This window comes from Ailuropoda melanoleuca, chromosome 2, assembly GCF_002007445.2.
Source record: "Ailuropoda melanoleuca isolate Jingjing chromosome 2, ASM200744v2, whole genome shotgun sequence".
NCBI lineage: Eukaryota > Metazoa > Chordata > Mammalia > Carnivora > Ursidae > Ailuropoda > Ailuropoda melanoleuca.
Genome location: NC_048219.1, coordinates 161,384,395 through 161,409,305, shown reverse-complemented (window position 1 = coordinate 161,409,305; position 24,911 = coordinate 161,384,395). Strand labels below are relative to the sequence as shown.

Genomic DNA, 24,911 nt, shown 5'->3' with positions numbered 1-24,911 from the left:
TTTTTTTTTTTTTTTTTAAAGATTTTATTTATTTATTTGACAGAGAGAGAGACAGCCAGTGAGAGAGGGAACACAAGCAGGGGGAGTGGGAGAGGAAGAAGCAGGCTCATAGCAGAGGAGCCTGATGTGGGGCTCGATCCCATAACACCGGGATCATGCCCTGAGCCGAAGGCAGACGCTTAACCACTGTGCTACCCAGGCGCCCCACTCTGTCCTTTCTTGAATCCCCACATAATTTCCCTTGTATTGTTCTCCTGACGTCTATCCACATCTGTCTCATGCTATAGTCATTAACATGTTTTATCTTCCCAAGCAGATGATCCCCTTCTTGAGAGTTCTTTTATTTATTTTTAATTACCCCCTCTTCTACCTTCGTGCCTTTCACATACCAGGTTCTCAAAATAAGTTTGACATATGAATGAAACTTGTCACCTGTAGTTTCCCAGTTATTAGTAATCTCTGCTTTGGACAGATGAAGACTCCCTCCCCACTCTTTTCTCCTCCCATGCTTTCACCAGAAATAGCTCCTAGATTTGCTCCATTTGGCCTCTCTTAATGCATATGTTGCCTTGGATCTTTTACAATATTGTTTAAACATGGTAATGATGAAGCTTGTAACTACACTTTGACAGTCATTAATTTTGGAAGAGACTTTTTTTCTAATTACTTAAGGCCAAGGATTTAAATTGGGTGAAATTTCACAGAATTCTAGATCTGGTATGCTCTTTTTGGAAGTTCCAGGGTGAACTATGTCCTTGGCTCACATAAAAGAATAGAAATAAAATATTTCTAACAAACTATTAATTAAAGAATAAGAACAATATCAGGCTTGCTAGATGATGACAATGACACTGATGATAATGATGATACCTGCATTTTTAAAACTTATACCATGTGCCAGGCACTGTACTAGGTACTTTGCCATGGATTATTTTATGTACACTTCCCGGCAATTTATGAGGTGGGTATTATTATTATTATTACATTTCACTGAAATTTAGAGATGTTAAATAATGTGTGCAAACAAGTGAGGAATCCAGGATTTAAACATTATCAGTGTAACTTTACCACTGTTCTGTACTGGGAAGGATTGTCACTGAGATCCTTTGTCATCCCTTCGAGGAAGAGTTCCAGGCCAGATGCTGGGGTTACTAGTATTTTTCAAGACTGAGACATATATGTATGTCTTGATTAGATCACAGGTGATCTAGCAGAGGACATACCACCAGAGACATATACACGGCTTCATGCTTAAATACCACAGAGTTCTTATGCTAAGGATACATAGAATATTGAAATATAATAGTAATAATGGTTTATTAGATGCCAAGCTCTATGTTAGGGATATTATATTAGCTCATTTAACTTTCACAATAACCCTATGGAATGGGTTTTACTATAGATGAAGAAACTAAGGCTCAAAAAGATTAGGTATGCAAGTAAACTCTTCAATGCAAACCCATGTCTTTCTATATCCAAGGCCTGTAATGGCTTTTCTATACAAGATTAGTCTAGCTCTTGCTGGCCACTAGCCACCTGACTAAATAAAGTATGTCATTTAGATTTACAGGATCTGAGTTTCCTTATCTCTACATATGAATAGGTTGATCATCTTTTCATGTACTTATTGGTCATTTGTATATCTGCTTTGGAAAAATGTGTATTCAAATTCTTTGCCCATTTTTAAATTAGATTATTTGTATTACTGAATTGTGAGAGTTCTTGGAACAGTATATTCTGAGTACCCTTATCAGATATATGCTTTGCAAATATTTTCTCCTGTTCTATGAGTTGTCTTTTTTTATTGAAATTATTTATTTTTATTAATTAACATTCAATTTTAACTAGGTGTCCTGTGGTTTTTTTTTTTTTTTTACGCCTCTTGCATTTAAAAAAATTTTTTTTATTATATTATGTTAGTNTATTGTGTTAATCACCATACAGTACATCCCCAGATTCTGATGTAAAGTTCGATGATTCATTAGTTGCATATAATACCCAGTGCACCATGCAATACGTGCCCTCCTTGAGTTGTCTTGATAGTATTGTTTAGAGCACAAAATTTTAAATTTTGATGTAGTCGTTTATTTGTATTTTTTGTTGTTACTTGTGCTTTTGGTGTCATATCTAAGAAAATGTTACCTAGCCCGAGATCACAAAAATTGACTCCTGTGTTTTCTTCTAAGAGTTTTATAGTTTTAGCTCTTACATTTAGATCTAGGATCCATTTTGAGTTAATTTTTTTCTATGGTGTGAGGTAGAGGATTCAATTTCATTTTTTTTGCCTGTGGACATCCAGGTCCTTGCAACATTTGTGGAAGACATTCTTCTTCATTGATATCATTTGTTGTTAGGAACGTGAAAATCAAAGCTACAAATCAAACTGAGACCACTACAGATCCATTTAATTGGCCATAACAAATCTAGGAAATAACAAATGTTGTCAAGGATGTGGAGAATTGGAACCCTCCTGTATTGCTGGTGGGAATGTACAGCCACTTTGGAAACAAATCGACGGTTTCTAAAAAAAGTGTTGTGCAAAGAGTTGCTACACAGTCCAGCAATTCCACAACTCTGTATATACCCAAGAAAAAAGAAAATACATTTCCTCTCAAAAGTTGCACACAAATGTTTCATAGTAGCATTATTTGTAATAGTTAAAGGGTGGAAGCAACCCCAGTGTCCATCAACCGATAAATGGATAAACAAATGTGCTAGACCCATACAATGGAATGTTATTTGACAATATAAAGGAATGAAGGACTGATACAACATGGATGAGCCTTGAAAATATTTGCCAAGTGAAAGAAACTAATCACAAAAGATCACATACTATATGATTCCATTTGTATGAAATGACCAGAGTAGGCAAATCTCTAGAGATAGAAAGTAGATTGGTGGTTTCCTTGGGTTGGAGATAGGATGGGGAGTGAATGCTAATGGGTATGTGGGGTTTCTTTTGTGGGGAGAAAATGTTCTAAGATTATGGTGATGGTTGTACCACCAAGTGTACACTAAAAAATAATGAGTAGTACACTTCAAATGAATGAATTAATCACATGTATCTGAATTATATTTCAGTAAAGCTATTTAAAAAATTAATAGGTTGGATTAGAGACAGGCCAAGATTTCCTTTTTAGCTCATAGGTTCAATAAATCCTTGATTCTTCAGTTTTGAAGTTTAGATGATGTGGTTTGAGACTGGATTTGACACCAAATATGTAATATGCTTCTTTCTGCTAATTACATTGGAGGGGTCTCTTGTTCAAAATTCTACAGTTGTTTTAATTAGTATTTTGTTCCATTATTTGGTTTCCTTAATTATTTTGATTCTGTAATGGTGGGATTGGCAACTAAGCCAAGTTTTATGCAGGATCATCCTTATGAAACTGTGATCAACATCTGTGTTTATTTGTTGAATTTAAGGCCTAGGATTTTCACCTAACATATAGGACGCATTTTGACTTGCCTCATTTTGAAATGAAACATAAGCAAAGAAAGTGGGCCAATATATAAAAAAAAAAAAAATCTCCTTGCTCCTTGTTGTAATAACTCATAAATTTTAGTACACTCTCAGGAGTGTGAAAAGCAAGGATAATTTGGGAACTGGGTACAGTGTTAATATAAATGTTTTACATTTTTGCAAGAAATATGCATCAATAGTATTAAAATATGACTTGTTTAAAATGCTTCTGGTTCTTGGCTAGGTTTGATCATTAGTGTGTGCTCATGGGGATAATATATCTGGAAGACAAATATGCACTTTAATAAGGAAAACCAAATGTTATTTACCTAGGAAATTTTCTTTCTTTCTTTCTTTTCTTTTCTTTTTTCTTTTCTTTTCTTTTCTTTCTTCCTTCCTTCCTTCCTTCCTTCCTTCCTTCCTTCCTTCCTTCCTTCCTTCCTTCTTTCTCTCTCTGTCTCTTTCACTTTCTTTCTTCCCATTGTTAATTTGATGGATTTAAGGAAATTATGCTGCAGCGGGGTCAGGATTTCTGGATCCTTCACATCTGATCTGACCTCTGTGAACCTCAGTTTTCTCTAAAATGAGGGTTAGTAACCTGTCCTTTCCAGCTCCTGGGGCTGTGGTTAGCATCAATTTAGATAATGGTGGGATTTACAGTGGAAGACAAACAAGATTATAATGATCAGTCATTGATTTAATATTCCTTGACTTATGGTATAGAAGATAAAAGCTATACGACTACAAACCTCTAGAGATTTATGATTTAGTTTTGAGAAAACAAAGTTGTGGAATATACAAATACATACAAAATAAAACGAACCACTTTATTTTATTTATTTTTAGCCAGGAGTGCTGCTCACCTGGTTATTGCTGACCACCTCACCAAAATCTTGATTTGAACGGTTAGGTTAAAGCAAAAGTCTATATAGTACAATAACTAAGAGTTTCATCAATTTAGAATTTTATGAAAATGATAAAGAATTGTTTTTAATGGCCAAATCCTTATTCTACTAGGAAATGTACAATGGCTTTATAAAAGATATACTGTAGGATTAGTCAATGTCCCATTCTTCCTCTTAACATACAGCTGATCTCCTTTAACCATGGTGGTCCAACAGAATGGTTTTTTCAAAGTGGGGTTCCTTTGTTATTGTTCTTTGTTGTCTATGTTTTTCATGACACTAAAGGGTAGCCTGCCCTCAGGTGTTTGCTGCTGCCTTAAAGCTGTATAACAACCCAGAGCGATCTGTTTTTCTACCACGGTTATTGTGGTCATTCTGGTAGATTTGTTCTCTTGCTGGATCATTTGCCTTTACTGTGGTGGATATATTCTCCATCAGCCATGGTCATGAAAGTAAGGTTTAACAACATCCTCAGCAAGATAAGTAACTTTCTCCTTAGAACTGGAACTGAAGTCAGATCCCTTTGCACAAAATCATGCACTTCCTGTGTAAAGCCATTAGGCATTCCTCCCCCAAACTGTTTACCCATTAATGCTTCTCATTTGGGCTATAAAAGAATGTGCAGTGTGTGCTGGTGTAGTGTCTGCAATGGTCCGGTGCAGAATGTCCTATTTCTGGCTTGTGATTCCTGGAAGGTTTTCATAGCAAATGTAGGATTAGAACAGAACCTTGAATAATGAGTAGGACTTTGATAAAAAGATATTGTAGAGAAGAGAAAATAGGGGATGGGGAGGAAAAACACCCAAAGCAAATTCTTGGAAACAGGAATACTCCAGGTAGGTGTGTTTCATTCCTATGAAGAAGTAATGGGCAAATTTTAAGAGACTCTACACAAGCTGTGTTTTGTGTGTGTGTGTGTGTGTGTGTGTGTGTGAGATACACACATGAGAGCTAATGGTGTAAGTTCTAATCCAAAACCTGGCAGGCTCGAGACCCAAGAAGAGCCTATGTTTCAGTCTGAGCCTGAAACCCAGAAAACACCAATATCCCAATTCAATTAGGCAGATGGATTTACCTCTTCTCAGCCTTTTTTTCCTACAGAGCTCTTCGGTTGATGGGGTGAGGCCCGCCCCCATTAGGGAGGACAATCTGCTTAACTCTGCTGTTTCAAATGTTGATCTCATCCAGAAGCACACTCACACATACATCCATGATGTCTAGCTAAATGTCTGGGTACCTGGTGGCCCAGTAAAATTAACATACAAAATGAACCATCACAGACTCATGTTAGTGGAGTATTATCAGCAGAATCTCTATTGTAGAGGGTTAAGGATAACAGAGAGAATGATGCAAAATGGCACGGATAATGAGAAAAGTACTATAAAACCTATTATTTCTTAAGGTCACACAATGAGCTTATCATTTGGTTTAATTTTTAGAAAAGAATGTTAGTTTGTGGCCCCCCTTCCAGATGTTCAATATGGAATAACTTTTTTTTTTTTTTTGCCTTGCCTCTTTGTTTTATACTCTCAAACAATGTAACATGAAGTGTTTTCCCCAGATCATTCTACGTGGGCCTAAGCTGAAATACTAAGAAACTTGCAATTTTAAGAGTAGTGTATCATAAGCTTCATTTTTTAAAATAAAAAATGCTAATCATCTTTTTATTTAAAGTGAAATGTCTTTTCCCATAGTTTCTTATGGTTTTTTCTGCAAAAATCATATGCTGTATCTCCTAGCTAAATTGACATCTATATCTAAACTTGGTAACACTAGAGTTTTGTGACTTTGGATATCAGATTGGGGGTTTGAGTAGCAGAATGGTCCAAATACCCAACTTAGATGACCATGGCAAGTAGCAGTTATGGTTATGAGGATGGATTTTGAGAACAAATATTTGTGCAGTGAAAGTTACCACAGTGTGAGCCTACTTAAGGATTCTCATTTTACCAGACCGTAATAGCCGATGTGGCTGCAGAAGTTGACCTGCTGATGACACAGATTCTGGTTGTAACCCACATAAGGCTGATAGCCACAGTTTATTGTGTCAGGTTCATCTCAATGAGTAAAAGTGCAACTTAATATTTGTAAGTCTCAAGTGAATCCCTAAAATATCTTGGGATAAGCTCTGCACTTTGAAAAACACACTTTTTGTTAGTTTGATAACTATATTTGGTATTTTTGTGGCACATCTATTTAATTGCTTTGAAACAATACCTCTTTGTGGTGGTTACCTGGTTTAATAACCTGAAGTTATACCTCAATCCAAGTGGAGATGGAATTAAGTTCTAAACTTGTAAATAGCATGCAGATTTTAAATGATGTCTTGCTGATTTTTAATGGGGTGAAAATGTGTTAGATTAAGTACTAACTCATAAAAATACACATAGAACGCAACAGGAAAGACTACTTCTGGGACAGTGTACCTTTTTGAAGGGGAGAAGAGAGCAGAGATTGGTTTTATGAGTGTATTTCTGAGTAAAACGCTAGACTCATGGAATCTTGAAGGAACTATCCAAGTATGAAGATGGCCTTTGTCTTTTATTTTTAAACAGTTGTCTTCATGATCTCTACTGGCTCTTTTTTATGAAATATAATAAGCTATTTTAAGATTTCATGGCAGTGACTTTCTGCTGTACCTAAAATGGGCTGATTTGGATAACTCCATCCTCAGTTTCTATAGTGATGTGTTGGTAAATGTTTAAAAACTGGCTCTCCAGGGGAAGTGTGGAGGAAGGCTGATTTGTAGCATTTCCATTTTTCAGGGGGTAAATTCCCCCACCATAGCCATTTCAGGCTGCCAGCATATTCCTTTAAAATCTCACCATCAGCTCTCATAAGCTGGTATAAGCCATCCCCAGCATATCACTGGCTCTCCTATTATTTCCAACACCTAAATACCATCACTCCCAACACATAAAATATCCTTTTGCTAACATTTTATATTTAAAGTGATGGGAATGTTGGACTTCTCCACATCTGTTAACTGACCAACTGTTTCTAGAACGCTAGCCTGAGCACCATGGATTCCTGTTTTGTCTCCTCTCAGCTTTAAGTCTCTGATCATAGCAGGGTAACAAAATAACCTGCTTTAACTTTTTTGTGACTAATACAGATGTCATGGAATGTTTGGGATCATTGCCTCCAAATGAACCAAGTGGTGGAAAACGTTAGCATGACTATTTTTACTTATAATAAACTGTTTCATTAGCCTTTTCATTTCTGCTATTGCTGGGAGCTCTTGTTTGGGATATAATATAGAGAAAATAATAGCTCATTTGTCCTAGTAGTTGGAGAAATACTAGGGAGGGAACCAGAGTGATTTCTATTTTGGAATGGAGAGACTGTGTGAGTAAATACATTCTTTATAAAAATTAAAGTAGATTTCAATTAACTTTTTTTTTTTTTTTACATTTCTAAGCCTTTGTAGAGAAGCCAAAAGTAAGAAAAGATTCAATAGGCAGTGCTTCTAACTTATAAATTGTTGTTCTTTTGTTTCCAGAGCTCTCCCTTTCTTTTAGATTGAAGTGTAATTGACATACAACATTATGTTAGTTTCAGGTATACAACATAATGATTCACATTTGTATACATTGCAAAATGATCACAATAAGTATAGTTACCATCTGTCACCATACAAAGTTACAGACATTTTTTTGTGATGAGAACTTTCAAGATTTATTTTCTTAGCAACTGTCAAATTTGCAATACATTATTGTCTGTAGTCATCATGGTATACATTATATCTCATGATGTATATTTTATAACTGGAAGTTTGTATCTCTTGATCTCCTTCACCCATTTTATACCCTCCATCCCTGCTCTAGCAACCATCAGTCTATTCTCTGTTATCTGTAAGTTTTGTTTGTTTGTTTTTTATTCCACATATAAATGAAATCATACAGAATTTGTCTTTTTCTGTCTGACTTATTTCACTTAGCATAATACCCTCAAGGTCTGTTCATTTTGCCACAAATGGCAAGATTTCATTCTTTTCTTCTGGCTGAATAGTATTCCATTATGTATCTATACCACATCTTCTTTGTGCGTTTGTCCATCAGTGGACATGTAGGTTGTTTCCATATTTGGCTATTGTAAATAGTGGTACAATAAACATGGGGGTGCTTATACCTTTCTGAATTAGTGTTTTCATTTTCTTTGGATAGATACTCAGAAGTGGAACCGTTGGATCATATCATACTTCTAATTTTTAATTTTTTGAGGAAACTTCATATTGTTTCCCAAAGGCCACCCCAATTTACGTTCTCACCAACAATGCACAAGGCTTCCAGTTTTCTCCACATCCTTGCCGAAACTTCTTATTTCTTGTTTCCTTTGATACTATCCATTCTGACAGGTGTGAAGTGATATCACATTATGATTTTTATTTGTATTTCCCTGATGATGAGTGATGTTGAATATCTTTTCAGGCCATCTATATGTCTTCTTTGTGAAAAAAATATCTATTCAGATCCTCTGCCCATTTTTTAATCAGATTGTTTTTGTTTTTGTTATTGAGCTGTTTGAGTTCTTTATATATTTTGGATATTAACCCCTTATTGAATATGTGATTTGCCAGTATGTTCTCCCATCCAGTAGGTTGCCTTTTTATTTTGTGGATGGTTTTCTTTGCTGTGCAGAAGCTTTTTAGTTTGATGTAGTCTCATTTATTTATTTTCAATTTTGTTGCCATTACCTCTGAAATCAGATCCAAAAAAAATATCACTGAGAGTGATGTCAGGGAACTTGCCACTTATGTGTTTTTCTAGGAGTTCTGTGGTTTCTGATCTTACATTCAAGTCTTTAAGTTAATTTTTGTGAATGGTATAAGACAGTGGTCCAGTTTCATTCTTTTGCATGTGGTTGTCCAGTTTTCCTAACACCACTTATTGAAAAAGCTATTATTTCCCCATTGTATATTCTTGACTCCTTTGTCACAAATTAATTGACCATATATGCTTTGGTTTGTTTCTGAGCTCTCTATTCTATTCTATTGATCTATAAGTCTGTTTTTATGCCAATACCATACTGTTTTGATTAGTATAGCTTTGTAATAGATTTTGAAATTTGGGAGTGTGATTCATTCCAGCTTTGTTCTTTCTTAAAATTGCTTTATTTGGGATATTTTGTGGTTCCAGATTTTGGAATTGTTTGTTCCACTTCTGTGAAAAAGCCATTGGAATTTTGATAGGGATTGCATTCAATCTATAGATTGCTTTGGGTAGTATGGGCATTTTTACAATACTAATTTTTTCAATCCATGAGCATGGAGTATCTTTCCATTTATTTGTGTCTTCAATTTCTTTGATCAGTGTCTTGTGATTTTCAGTGTACACATATTTCTCCTCCTTGATTAAATTTGTTCCTAGGTATTTTATTCTTTTTGATGCAATTGTAAATGAGATTGTTTTCTTAATTTCTCTTTTTGATAGTTTGTTGTTAGTGTGTAAAATGAAACAGATTCTTATCTATTGATTTTTTTACCCTGCAACTTTACTCAATCTGTTTATTAGTTCTTTTTTTTTTTTAAGATTTTATTTATTTATTCGACAGAGATAGAGACAGCCAGCAAGAGAGGGAACACAAGCAGGGGGAGTGGGAGAGGAAGAAGCAGGCTCATAGCAGAGGAGCCTGATGTGGGGCTCGATCCCATAACGCTGGGATCACGCCCTGAGCCGAAGGCAGACGCTTAACCGCTGTGCCACCCAGGTGCCCCTGTTTATTAGTTCTAACAGTTTTTTAGTGGAATCTAGAGGAGTTTCTCTACATAAAATCATGTGATGAGTAAATAGTAATAGTTTTACTTCTTCCTTTCCAGTATGGATACCTTTTTTTTTTTCCTGCCTAATTACTCTGGCTAGGATTTCCAATACTAGGTATAAAATTCCAATACTAAGAACAAAAGTGGTGAGAGTGGGCATCCTTGTCTTCTTCCTGATCTTAAGGGAAAAGCTTTTAGCTTTTCACCATTGAGTACGGTGTTAGTTTTGGCATTGTCATATATGGTCTTTATTATGCTGAAGTACATTCCATCTATACCCACTCTGTGGAGAGGTTTTTTTTTTTATATCATAAATAGGTGTTGAAATTTGTCAAAGTCATTTTATGCATCTACTGAGATGATCATATGATTTTTATCCTTTATTCTGTTAATGTGGTGTATCACATTGATTGCTATGCAGATTTTGAACCATTCTTGCATCCTTAGAATAAATCTCCCTTGATCATGGTATATGATTCTTTTGATATATTGTTGAATTTAGTTTGCTAATATATTCTAGAAGATTTTTAAATCTGTGCTCATCAGGGATATTGGTCTGTAACTTTCTTTTTTGTGTGTGGTGTCTTTATCTGGTTTGGGTATTGGGTAATTCTGTCCTCACAAAATGAGTTTGTTAAGCGTTCCCTCCTTTTCAATTTTTTGGATGAGTTTGAGGATGATAGTATTAAATATTATTTGAATGTTCGGTAGAATTTACTAGTAAAGTCATCTGGTCTTAGACTTTTGTTGGCATATCTCTCATAATTCTTTTGTATTTCTTTGGTAGTAGTTGTGATTTCTTCTCTTTCATTTCTGATTTGATGAAATCTATCATTTAATGAAATCTATCATTATGTAATGCCCATCTTTGTTTTTTATTACAATCTTTGTTTTGAAGTCTGTTTTGTTCAACGTAAGTACAACTACTGCAGCTTTCTTTTGTTTTCTATTTGCATGAAACATCTTCTTTCATCCCTTCACTTTCAGTCTGTATGTGCCCTTATATCTAAGGTGAGTCCTTTGTAGACAACATATAGATAGGTCTTGTGTTTTTATCCATTCAGTCCTCCTGTGCCTTCTCATTGGAGAATTTAGTCCATTTATATTTAAAGTAATTATTGATAGATATGTACTTATTGCCATTTTGTTTATTTTCTGGCTTTTTGAAGTTTCTTTCTGTTCCTTCCTTCTTCTCTTCTTTCTTTTCCTTGTGGTTTGAATGTTTTCTGTAGTGTAATGCTCAGATTCCTTTCTCATGATCTTTTGCATATGTACTATAGGTTTTCACTTTGTGGTTACAATAAGGCTCATATAAAACAGTCTATATAATATATATAATACATATTTTATGTTGATAGCAAGTTGTTTGAATGCATTCTAAAACTGCATTTTTACACTCCCCATTTTACATTTTTTTTAAAGATTTTATTTATTTGACAGAGATAGAGACAGCCAGCGAGAGAGGGAACACAAGCAGGGGGAGTGGGAGAGGAAGAAGCAGGCTCATAGCAGAGGAGCCTGATGTGGGGCTCGATCCCATAACGCCGGGACCACGCCCTGAGCCGAAGGCAGACCCTCAACCGCTGTGCCACCCACGCGCCCCCCATTTTACATTTTTGATGTCACATTTTATGTATGTCTTAACTAATTATCATAGTTATAGTTATTTTACTACTTTTGTCTTTTAACCTGTATACTACCTTTATAAGTGATTAATCTGCTTCCTTTACTATATATTTACTTTTACCAGTGAGATTTTTCTGTTGTATGATTTCTTATTACTAATCAGTGCCCTTCCTTTTGGGTTTGCAGAGCCAGTTTATTGGTAATAAACTCCTTTCACTTTTGCTTGTCTGGAAAATTCTTTATATTTCAATTCTGAATGATAAACATTCCAGGTAGAGTATTCTTCATCGCAAGTTTTTTCCTTTCATCATTTTAAATACATCATATCATTCCCTATTGGCCTCCCTACTTCTCTTAAAAAATCTGCTGATTGTCTTATGGGGGTTCCCTTGTGTAATAAGTTGTTTTTCTCTTGCTACGTTTAAGATTTTCTCTTTAACTTTTGACATTTAAATTATACTGTATCTTAGTGTGGGTCTTTTGGGTTCATCTTGTTTGGCATTCTCTGGACTTCCTACATCTAGATGTGTTTCCTTCTTTGGGTTAGGGAAGTTTTCAGCCATTATTTCTTCAAATGGGTTTTCAGCTCTTTTCTTTTTCTTCTCCTTCTGGGCTCCCCCAAAGTGCAAATGTTATTTTGCTTGATGTTGTCCTGTAGGACCTTTACGCTATCTTCACTTTTAAAAATTCTGTTTTCTTTTTGCTGCTCTGTTTGAGTGAGTCCCACTATCCTGTCTTCCAAATCACTGATTCTTCTACTTCATCTAGTCTGCTGTTGAAACCTCTAATGTATTTTACGTTATTGTATTCTTCACCTCTGTGACTGCTCTTTGGTATTTTCTTATATTTTCTGTCCCTTTGTTGAAGTTTTCTCAATGTTCATCCATTTTGCTAAGTTCAGTGAGCATCTTTTGACCCTTACTTTGAACTCTTTGTCAGGTAAATTACTTATCTCCATTTTGTTAATGTGTTTTTCTGGAATTTTATCTTGTTCTTTCATTTGGAACATATTCCTCTGTTTCTTCATTTTGCTTGACTCTCTGTGTTTGTTTCCATGTGTTGGGCAAAACAGCTGTGTCTCTCAGTCTTGAAGTGGTGTCCCTGTGTGAGCAATTAACCTTATCATTTAAACTTGCTCTGGTTCTTGATTGTCTTTCAAGTTGCCTCTCAGTTTGTTTCAGCTCCATGGGGTCCAGAAATGCAATCTCCCCTGGCCACCAGAATCCAGTACTCAATGGCTATCCTCTGTTTGGGCTGCCCACACCCACTGGCTTTGGAGAGCTGTAGGGGAAGCTGGGAGGAGACAGGGCTGCAAAAGCAGTGAGAGGGCATAGGGTGCTCACCTGCTGCCTCTGGCCAGTAGTGGTAGCAGGGTGTGGGTAGAGGGTTGGCTTTAGCAAGTCAAGGTGAGAGTGCAAAAATGGCATCTATGAGTACCTCCATTCCTGGAGAGAGTCCCAACAAGCTTTTGCCCCCTGGCAGATGTTTTGAGATTAATAAATGAATTTCTTCACATATGCTCTAGGCTCTTTCCAAACTGCCTTTTTTTTGTGTGTGTGTACTGGATCCCAGGGCAAGTGAGTCTGCACACAGCCCTTTAAGAGCAGAATCTCTTTTCCCTACAGCCCTTGGTTCCTCTGGATGTAAGTCTTGTTGGTTTTCCAAGCCAGATGTTTTGGGAGCTTGTCTTTCCAGTGCAGGTCCCAGGGGTTGGGGTGCCTGATATGAGGCAAAAACCCCTGATGGAGGAGTTCTATCGTGAGCCCCCTCCCAGTGGTTGCTACACTGGGGGTGGAATTTTTGGCAAGATCTCTGCCTCTCCTACCCATCTCAGTGTGACCCTATTATCCTTTGTTGTAGAGTAGCTGTTCAGCTAGTTCTTGTGTTGTTTTTGTTTTTTTTTTCAGAAGGAATTGTTTAATATGTAGTTGTAGATTTGTTGTGTCTCTGGGAGGAAGTGAGTTCAGGGTCTTCTTGTGCCACCATCTTGAATGACCTGCTTTTTCCATAGCTCTTTAGAAGAAGATAGAAGATCTGATCTTCTTTGTGTAGCATAGTTACAAGTGCTTGTTTTGTTTATATGGTCTTTTAATATGGATTCCTGGTTTGGCAGAATGTTAACTGGAAACAATTTCAAACTTCTGTAACTTAGATTTGTTGAGGCTGAGGTTGGTATTTCTTCACAAATACTGATGGCTTTTTCTTTTCTTAAAATAATAGAAGCTTAAAAAAATAAAAAGAAAGAATTGTGTAAAGAGAGAAGCATATTTTCTTTGGCCTCACTAAAATACCACTTGGCTCCAACCAGCCCGTATTTCCTGACGCGACCATGCCCTGAAGCAATGAAAGGGAAGAAGTTTTTCAAATGAGATTTGAGTTTGTGTATTTGCATTCCTTTCAGTTTTTGACTGTGTTGTTAGTCTTAGTTGGTCCAGCACTGTGAAGCTTGCGTCAATTTCCTTAATAAAACTTAACAGTAGGCACTCTATGTTGTTCAAAATTTGCTTTGCTATGGCTAATCTGAAAAAGACCCATTTTTTTTGATACAACTGTTTTTTTCATATAGTCTACATTCTCAACATGCTGTTTACCCACACAGAATTTATTAATGCGTGTGAAGTGTTTTCATAAATAAAGGCAGGCTATTCGATATGGTGACATAAAAAAATGAACCCAAATTAAAAAAAAAAAATACTAGGTCAACTTCAATACTGGCCTGAACTACTTAGGATATCCTGTGGGAAAGTGATCTACTTTTCTGGCATAATTGATTTGTGTGTCACAAATAGAAATGGCAAACCTAAATTTTGCACAGTAATTTTTCTATGCTTTTCTCTCTACTTTAAAGTAGAATACATATTTCACAACTCAACTGTGACCTGAGTCGTCCCCTTTATGTGGGTAAAGCAAAGCACCAAGGAAACCTGTCCATGGTCACAAAGTGGGTGGGGCAAAGGCAAAATGCATGCCAAGTACTTGTTTCTTTGCGCTGGATTCTGTTTGTGCTCTAGTGATAGGATTTTGATAGAGGTCTTAATCAAGACCTTTCTCCCCAAGTACTTGGCAGACTTGAAAAGCATGTGTCAACAATATGCACATTCTATTTGACTCAGAAACTGAACCCTTTGTGGGATACAAATAGCCCCTATTCCCCACCCACAGCCATGCCTCCAACTGGTCAGCGATGCAAATTTTGGAGAGTGTGTACGGTTTGCTGTCTGACATTAGTAGCAGCCTTTTCAGTGGTGAAACAGTGTTAAGGGCCAGCCAATGAGTGGCTTTTACTGCCAGCCTAATTCAATAAATATTTAAATGCTTTCTAAAATCATGTACAACTTAAGGTATGAGGGTAGTGGGAGGAACATGAAAAGGAAAAGATAGGGGGGAGCAGAAAGCAAAATGGAAACAAAAAGATACATGAAAAGGAGACTGTGGGGAAAGAGGTGCTACTCATTGGGCTTTAGAGTCAGACAGAAAGATAAGTTCAAATCCTGGCTTTATTCATCAGAAAGAATGATTACACAACATTTGCAGCAACATGGACGGGACTGGAGGAGATTATGCTAAGTGAAGTAAGCCAAGCAGAGAAAGACAATTATCATAGGTTTCACTCATTTATGGAACATAAGAAATAGGAAGATTGGTAGGAGAAGGAAGGGAAGAATGAAGGGGGGGTAAACAGAAGGGGGAATGAACCATGAGAGACTGTGGACTCTGGGAAACAAACTGAGGGCTTCAGAGGGCAGGGGGGTGGGGGATTGGGATAGGCTGGTGATGGGTATTAAGGAGGGCACGTATTGCATGGTGCACTGGGTGTTATATGCAAATAATGAATCATGGAACATTACATCAGAAACTAAGGATATACTGTATGGTGACATAAGAAAAAATTATTATAAAAAAATTAACTAATTAATTTTAAAAAAACCCCAAAAACACAAATCCTGGCTTTATACGTTCCCAGCAATACACCTCACTTAAATCAGAACTATTACCCAACTATATTGAAGGTGAACAACAGTGAGATATCATTATTTATTGAATAATGAAAATCTTTATTTATAACGGTGGTTGCTGGTTTATGTGTTCTTCTATGCTTTGAATTTTAAAAAGACCATATTTCCTCTGCATTGTGGAGACTTCAGTGTATCAGTTAGGACTTGTTCTGGCTGCATTGTGACAGAGTTTAATATACAAGATTTTATTCACTCATGTAAAGGAGTTCAGAAGTAGGCAGTCGGGGGCTTCAAGGTGATTTGCCAAACTGTGAGAGCCTTGGCCTCTTCCAACTTTTGCTCAGCCATCTTTATCGTTCTGTATGGCTGCTGGAGCTCCAGGAATTACATCCTTATCTCAGGGAGCATAAAATATGGACAGGGGAGGGCTTGACCTTGTAAAAATCTCCTTGTAAGGAGGCTTTCCAGAAGTATCATGGGATACTCTGTTTACATGTCATTGACCATGACTTCGTCTGGGCCACATACACTTACATGGAGCTCAGGAAGTCTAGTTTCCCTAGTTCTCCATTTTTTTGACCCTTGTGTATGGTATGGAGCAAGAAGCATTGTGATCCTGCGAAAAATGTCTTAGAAGTTAAAACTTATTATTAGTGCTAATAATAGTAACATTTAAAAGGTCACAGGCACTATGTTAAAAAAATTTATAAGAACCATCTCATTTAACCTTCCTTTGATGTTGGTGTTATTATCCCCATTTCACAGAAAAGAAATTGTGGTTTAAAAAGGTTAAGTAGTTTGCTCAAGGTTATGTTACTAGTAAGTGGTGGAGCCAGCTCTCAGAGCCAGCCTTGTCTTTTTTTTAGATCCCAACCATTTAATTACTACTTTGCTTCCCACTTCTCAAGTTTTAGCTTGGTAGTTTATTCGTATCTATGATGGGATGTTTTAAAAACTTCTATCCCATCTGTGGTTTTATAGTCTTTAGCTCTCCATGCTTTTCACCTAACACACACACACACACACACACACACACACACCTCATTTATTTTTTTAAGATCTTTAAGTATTTCTATGCTTATGTAAAAGAATGTGACTTTTATTACTTGATTAGTTCATTGTGAGTTTTCTCTCTTTCCTTTAGTAAAGATATTAGCATTTTAGAGTTTTATTATTTACTAAGCCCCCACCTTTCCCCCAGATGCAGTCGCAAAAGCTACTGGGATGAGTAAGAAAGAGTCCTTGCCCTTGAGGCATTTACAGTATAATTCTTTAGAGAATTGGTTTTAGACAAGCCTCTTAACATCAAATTATACTATGACACTACATGTAAATCACAGCTGACCTAGATGTACACACCCATTTGTCCTTATAATTACAAGTGCATCATTGTTACCTCTAAATTGCTACCCATCCCTTCAAAACATTCCTAGGAAATTAGGTAGAGTAAATAGGCAATTCTATTTTAGTACTCTTTGTATTCTTCCAAAAAAACATGGCTTATATTATTGTTTTAATAATAAAAACTTAATTTCATTAGAATACGTGGCTTATTATAATATCTATTATTTTGAAATGTCCATTTGTAAAAATAATTTAATTTCTGTTATATGACATTTTGAATAGTGGCAGAAATGATGTACAAGTGTATTAGAAGCCTAAATCAAGTGGGGACCAGTGTCACATTTGGGACCCACCTGCCAATATAAGCCTATTTAGAGTTTATCATTGGTGTTTTTTGGTTTTTGTTTCACAAGATCAGAGAAGACAGATGTTCCACCTGACATGTTAGGAAAAAGCATTACCCAGGGATGTGAGGCTGATGGCATCATCTCCTACAAGACTTCCACTTAATTCAGTCTTTGTGCCTGGAAATCAGACATTGAAAGAAGGGACTGGCAAGGATTCTCAATCAGTGTATTTTTCTGCTTTGTTTTCTAGTGCATCTACTGCTTAAAGTTATTTCCTTACAAAGAAATAATGTTTTTTTCCTATTTGGGAGCTACCTACAAATTGTTTTGCCTGTTTCCTGATTATGTATACACAGAAATATTTTATTTTATAATGGAAAGGTGATTTTTTTTAATAGACATAAATATATCATCTAAACCTGGGATTTGTCTAGGTGTTTTCATTCCTAGTCTTTAAGGTACTTTGTTATCTGAGCTCCATCAGTTTGAGAAGTCAGTTCTTTTTTACTTAGGTTATTACCATATATCATGTGCCCTGACACTTGACTGATAGGTAATGTGTCTCCCGGCTCTCCTAATAGTCTCTTTTATCTTGATGACCTAATAAACTTTATCTGATCATGGAAAACTTACATTTCTAATTGTCCTTGAGATAATGGGCTTCGTTATTCCTTAGAGCGAATTTTACTTTGAAGACTTATACCATTTTGCTTCTAATAACAATGATAAATAGCACTGGTGTAGAGCTTCAAAATTAAACAAACAAAAAGAATTTTAAAAGGCTTTTCTACATTACATGGAGTCCTTACTGCAACAGTGAGGGAAACGGTTTATGCTCATTCTTGATTTCGCGTCATCAGGGATTCTGCAGTAAACACCATAGACATGATTCCTTCCTCCTTTCGCAGTATGGGGAGAGGAATGTTTATTATGAATGAGGGACATGTGTTTTTATAAGAAATCTACAGCTCAGAGAACTTAAGTGACTTGCCCAAAGTCATCGTAGGTGATAGAATTTGTATGGAATGTGTGATCAACGATTAAACTGGAAAGGCAAAGGGAAGGAAATTTTAAAATCTTGGAAAACTATCAAGGAGTCGGAATGTTTTTTCTAGATAATGGGTAGCCAGTGGAAGCTTTGGAGCAGTGATGTAATCAAAACATTTAGAAAAAATATTCGATACTGAGGTACCGGTTAAATGAATAAAGTTGTAGAGATTTGGAACAACTGAAGACAATTAATATTTCTATGTATAAGAGAAAACCCTGAAATAATAGGATGGTCATCAGGCTGGGATGGGACAAATGGAGAAGGCACTACCCTGGGAAAGTGGGGAGACTGGGGCTGACAGTGTAGGAAACTGTCAGGTGGTAAGAACTTTGTAATAACCATCCATAGCAGTAAGAACTTTAAGAGCACCAGTTAAGAGAAGCCCAAGTGTCCTTTCATATAGTTCCTTTCTAAGATTCTATCTTTGATGACTGTCTCTTAAAGTTTTTCCTAAAACCAGGAATAATGCTCCCCAAAGATTAAAATTATGAGAAAATGGAGCTAAGATCCTTCCTCGAAAGTGAGTCTTTTCCTGAACGTGTGCAATGGTAGGTCAGCGAAGACAAGTGTGGGGCACGAATTGACTACTGACTGGGGGGATTGTTTCCTAGGCATTCTTTGTCGACCACAACTCCCGCACCACCACTTTTATCGATCCCCGGCTCCCACTCCAGAGCAGTAGACCCACGAGCGCGCTGGTTCATCGGCAGCACCTGACGAGGCAACGCAGCCACAGCGCGGGCGAGGTGAGTCCCACGCCCACGCCCCACGCCCCACGCCCCCCGGTAGGGCTTCGTGGAAGCCACGGGGATGTGGTGGCTGTGGAACTGGGCTGGCTTTTTATTATTATTATGTTTTGTTTTCCTAGTTTGGTTTACAGATTATCAGTTGGAGACTGAAAAGTGTTGGAATGTTGACAGGGCTTCTCTAGAAATACACAGAGCGTAATTTACACATTTTAAAAGACGGATATCTGAGGAAAGATTGAAGAATGTAGAGAATTTTTTACATTCAGAAGATGGTGAGAGAAAATTCTCAATGTTATGAGATGTTCCAGAGAGGATAATGGTAAACCCTTTTGCATACCTAAGGGCAGCTTCATAGGAAAAAATAAATGTAACTTTTTTTTCACATCAGACGGATAATGTGCCGTGCCGAATGGTAACAAGGTTTGAGGGAGGCTCATTCACACAAAGGCGTAACACCCAATCATCACACTTATGAACTGCAAAAGGATCGAAATGTAACTTTAAGTGGGCTATATGTCAGTTATATACAGGGAGGTTTTTTAGTGAGGGTTGCTGGATTGAATTAAAATCTTCAGTCAATGCTATGGGGTTGTTGTATCCTCACTAATATTCATTAAAATCACCATATATCTGAGAGGTGATTCATGTACTCAAGAGCCCAGAGAAAATGGGCAGAATTAAGAATTACTGAAAGGTCTACCGTGCTAACTTTGCTGGCTTGCAGTGACCCGTGGTAACCACGTGGGGGCTCTCGAATAGCCTGACAACAAAAACCAAAAAACAAAAAAACGAAATAATCACTTCCTGTTGTCCTTTTTCTTTAGCAGCTTAAATGAAGGGAATGGTTTAGGTCAACTTTTTTTTCTTTAATATTGGCTTATGCTTTGAATGTTTATCATCGCTTGGTATACGTTGTTTCTAAAAATTTGCTCAGGCAAAAAGCATTAAGATTGTTTTCCTGCATGCCTTTGCCATGTATGTGTGCATATTATATTTTCAGTATTATATTGTAAGTCAAATATTTTTGTAGTCTCTCTTATAAGAAAAATTATGAATGTGATAAATAACTGGATTTGATTCATCAGAATTCTGCTCTTGGAATTTCCCCTCATGATTTACATACTTGTGTGTTTGCTGATTGTAAGTGCAGACATAGAAGAGTATACTTGAGAAGCTCATATAAAAGTGGTATATAAATCTATTGCAGGATGAGGTATGCACAGAAATATTTATGTTTTATGAGTAGTTAATAAATCTTTACTTTGCTGCCATGGAAACCATTAGTGGTGAACTGGATGATGCGAACAGCATTCATTTTAAAAACAGAACAGAACTCTCACCTTTGGACCTTGTGTGTGATACAGACCATAATTAGGGCCCTGCCTGACTTTATCACAAGGCCAGCGCACTTTAGCCACTTGCCTTATCTTGACTTCACAGTATGGAACTGGCTGCTGGGTCTGGTCCGACTACGTGCATAAGATTAACAGCTACCCTCCTTTTTCTTTCAATTCCTCTGCCTTGGCACTTGAGTTATTTTCGTGGTCTAGTAGTAGCCTGTTGTGGTAGAGGGATCCTAAGGTACACATTCAAATTTAAGTGAGGATATCTCTTTGTGTTGTTGGAGACTGAGCTGTGGAACAGAGATAACCCCATAAAGACTCAGCGTCCGCGGCAGCCTTGTCAGACCATTGACGGGAATGTGCTTTCTGGCACAGCTGTTGGAAGCCTCATGGCCTGCAGTGCTCCACACCCTTATCTGGTCTTGCCCCCTGTCTGACGGTCTGGTTTGAAGAAGTGGGGTGTAGAAGAGAAGACATTTGTCTGTCCTGGGAAATACTGACGCATGACCACATACTGATAGGAGTGAAAGTATATGTTCATGTATTGAAATGATTAAGTTCTGTGACTGACAAACAAGGTGTCATTAATGATTGAATCTCCCCTAGAGTGGCTGACTTTATTCTTTAAACCAGTAATTCAAGAGAAGCAGAGCGAGAAACTTCTAATCATACACAGAGTCTTCCCATCTACTCTCTTATCCTCATTTAGCAAATATTACAGGGAGTGGAAATGTTGACATATCTTCCATCCAACAAAGTAATTCTTACCAAACACTGGCAGTGTAGAAACATAACGGTTGGTGGGAAGGATGCAAACAACATATGTTCCTTGTTCTTATTAAGGAGCAAATATATGAAACTAACCGTAATACTAACAAATAAAAATATGAATGAAAATACTTTATAAAATGGTAATAATGGCAGCTGCTTAAGAAATATATACCAAGTGCTGTGGGAGCTCAGAGAAGGGTACATTTAAAGTCAGCTTGACCAGAAGGGAAGTCTTCATCGAGGAGGCTGTTTGAACTACACTGTAAAGAATGAGTGAGAGCATTCTTGAAGGATAAGTAAGCAGTGTAGAGTGCAAACGGTAATTTTAGTTCTACGGCCTTTAGAAAAACCCTCACCAAACACCTCACAGCTACAATGTGATAAAATGGTTGTGAAGGTTTGAATGAGTGGGAGGAGGAGCTCTATTTTAAAAGTACCAATTTATAAATCTCCTATGTCATTTTGCCTTTTTCCCCTCTTACTCTCTTATGCTTCTTTTCTACTGTTGTCTGAAAAGACTCCTGTAATATGGGGAAGGAGGTGCTAAAACAGAAGCTAAAGCAATGCTCGAGTTTACTGAGAAGGCTATTAAAGGGCATTTTTGTTGATCGACTTGTATGTATGAGTTTCTCAATCTATAATAGGTACAATAAATAATTCAGGTTAGGGGAACCCTATTTGGCTCTTTCACACCTGCTACGATTAGCTGTCTCGTGTGGGAGGTTCAAACCAGAAAGAGCTGTTGCACTAGGTGCTCTAACAGGCATGTAAAATTGCTTCTAAGGAGATAATACACCAACTCAGAGCCCCACACGATGCAGGCTGCTCTTCAGCCTCCCCTGAGCAGGGAATTCCCTGACCTGCCTTGGCCAAAAGAAGGGATAACCTGGTACTGGTACTTCCCAGGTGGTCTCTCCAAAGTATTGTTGCAGGTTTTTGTTCCGTCAAACAGAGGTTATTCCTGATGAACAAGTCTCCTCTTCAGCTTCTATAGCCCCGATAGTTGTATGCATATGCCTCTGCCCCAGCCCCTCCCAAAGACATGGATGTCCCAACCCCTCCCCTCAATTCAGCCATGAAAGCAGAGATTTTGAGAACCCTGTGTCAGCTCCTCAGCTGGCATCCGTTCTGATCAGTTGGTACTTAATGCTCGTTGTCAAGTATTTTGAAGAACTAGGCCTGGTGTGCTGATTTAAACCATCCTGGATGTTGGTGCAGAACATAAATGATGCTTCTGTTTGCAGGTGGGAGAAGATTCTCGACATACAGGACCCCCAGTTCTTCCCAGGCCATCGAGTACATTCAACACAGTCAGTAGGCCGCAGTACCAGGACATGGTTCCAGTGGGTATGTCACCCGTTTCCAGAAATCTTTATCTTCATTTTCATAACAGTGTGAATCATGCACTCTGTCAGCCTGCTACTTTTGCCCTGTACTGAGAACTGCTTCATTATTCCTAAGAAACTGATTTGAATCGCAAAGCACTCACGTCATATAAAATCCTATAGGATGAGATTTTTTCCTATTACTCTACCTTTTCTGAGTAGAGCTATTAGATTGTTGAGGTTAAAGAAAAATAAGCTATTAAGGCAGATATTTTATGTGGTCATTTCAAATTAGGCACTGGACAAACATGTACTTAGTATATATCTAATGCTTGAGACTGAATTTAAGTAGTATGTGAACCTATAGTAGCCTTACAGAAAAAAAGAAATGATGGCACGTTCTTAAGGTTTTGGTAAAGAGATATGTATTTGTAGCAAATACAAGGCAGCAAAAGACTCCAAATTTGTAAAATAAAAATGAATGAATTGGGGCAAATAGGCCTAAAGAACAACGTGAGTTATTATAGTTGAAGTAGATTAGCTCTCACACCTGGAGCCCTAAGGCAGGTGGAGTAGACAGATGACAGGAGGCCGTATGGGGTCCCTGCTTCATCTTAAATTTGAGTAGCGCTTCACTGGTCTGTTTTTACCTTAAAATTTTCACTTCTTTAAAAAAAAACTTTAACATGAAATATAAAGTAATGCCCATGGCATTACTTAACGAGAGGAGTTTGACAAACACTGGACAAGACGAAATCTTGGATACAAGTCTAACAGTCTATGTTTTATTATGCCATTACTAAAAGGATACTAAGTACTGCACAAAGAATTTTAAAATCTTGGGGCGCCTGGGTGGCACGGCGGTTAAGCGTCTGCCTTCAGCTCAGGGCGTGATCCCGGTGTTATGGGATCGAGCCCCATATCAGGCTCCTCCGCTATGAGCCTGCTTCTTCCTCTCCCACTCCCCCTGCTTGTGTTCCCTCTCTCGCTGGCTGTCTGTCTCTATCTCTGTCAAACAAATAAATAAAATCTTTAAAAAAAAAAAAAAGAATTTTAAAATCTTATAAAATTGTTGCTCAAAAAGTGATCTAGTCTCTGTGGATGGAATGTAAAAACCCACTGAGAAAATTTCAGTTATAAAAGTGTTTCCTAAAATGTCTTTTTTTTAAGTGTTCTAATTATTTATATATGATGCAATGTACTGTTAGGTACACATCAAGTTTGACAGTGCGAGTCCATGTTAGCAGGTAGTATTTTTTAAGTTTTACTCACATTTTGTATGCATAAGTGGCATAATGCAGCTGAAATTTGAACTGGCAAATGTTTAGAGCATTATATTTTTTTGTTTGATCATTTGTTAGTTTAAGTAAGACATCTTCCTTGATCATATTTATGAGCACAAAAGTGTTGCCTGAACTAGGATCACTGATGTGTGAGAATCCAGACATTCAGTTCTGTGGTTTAAATATATCTGTATTTCTGACTAGAAACAGATGTAATCAAGATGAATAATCTTAAGTAAACAAATTAGTTTTCTTGACAAAAGAGATATTAATTATTAGAGCTCTTAATGAATTGTAGTTAACTATTTTTAAATTCCTGTGGACATTAGCCAGATTTCACAAAGATACATTTTTCTTTCAATGTTATGTACATCTTTGATAATGCCGTTTGTGTTGTAGCTGTTGGTATAGTTGGTTTGGTAAAAAGCTACATGTGGCTTAATGGCATTTATTTCCACATAAAATTTGTGAATACTTTGTCCTCTACATTTTGGTAGTAACTGTTGCTGACAACTGTGTTGTTTTTTTTAAGTTATAGTTGACATACAATGTTATATTAGTTTCCAATGTACCACATAGTGATTCCACAATTCTATACATTACTTTGTATATCCCATACAAAATTATAATATTGACTATATTCCCCATGATTTACTTTTCATCCCCACGACTTACTTATTTTGTGACTGGAAGTTTGTACTTTTTAATCCCCTTCACCTGTTTTGTCTGTCCTCTCAGCCCCCTTCCCTCTGGCAACCATCATTTTGTTCCCTGTATTTATGAGTCTGTTTCTGATTTTGTTTGTGCACTTGTTTTGTTTTTTTTATATACCACATAAAAATTAAATCACATAATATTTGTCTTTGTCTGATTTATTTCACTTTGATAATACTCTCTAGGTCCATTTATTTTGTTCAGACGGCAAGATTTCATTTTCTTTTATTGCAGGGCAATGTTCTATTATATATAGAATTATATATATTATAT

At 36.9% G+C, this 24,911-nt stretch overlaps 1 protein-coding gene and 1 non-coding gene across 3 annotated transcripts in view; one reads left to right on the top strand and one right to left on the bottom strand.

The window, feature by feature from the left end:
• The window catches only part of HECW2 (HECT, C2 and WW domain containing E3 ubiquitin protein ligase 2), a 361,561-nt gene that overhangs the window by 268,368 nt on the left and 68,282 nt on the right, over nt 1–24,911 (top strand). For both annotated transcript variants that reach the window (XM_034654885.1, XM_019797411.2), the window contains 2 exons: nt 19,065–19,199; nt 22,561–22,663. In XM_034654885.1, coding sequence (XP_034510776.1) covers nt 19,065–19,199; nt 22,561–22,663 — 238 coding nt within the window. The remainder of the gene's footprint in view (nt 1–19,064; nt 19,200–22,560; nt 22,664–24,911) is intronic.
• On the bottom strand, nt 19,585–19,690 carry LOC117801333. The gene has a single exon (XR_004623851.1). It is a non-coding gene; the product is annotated as a small nucleolar RNA U13 (small nucleolar RNA).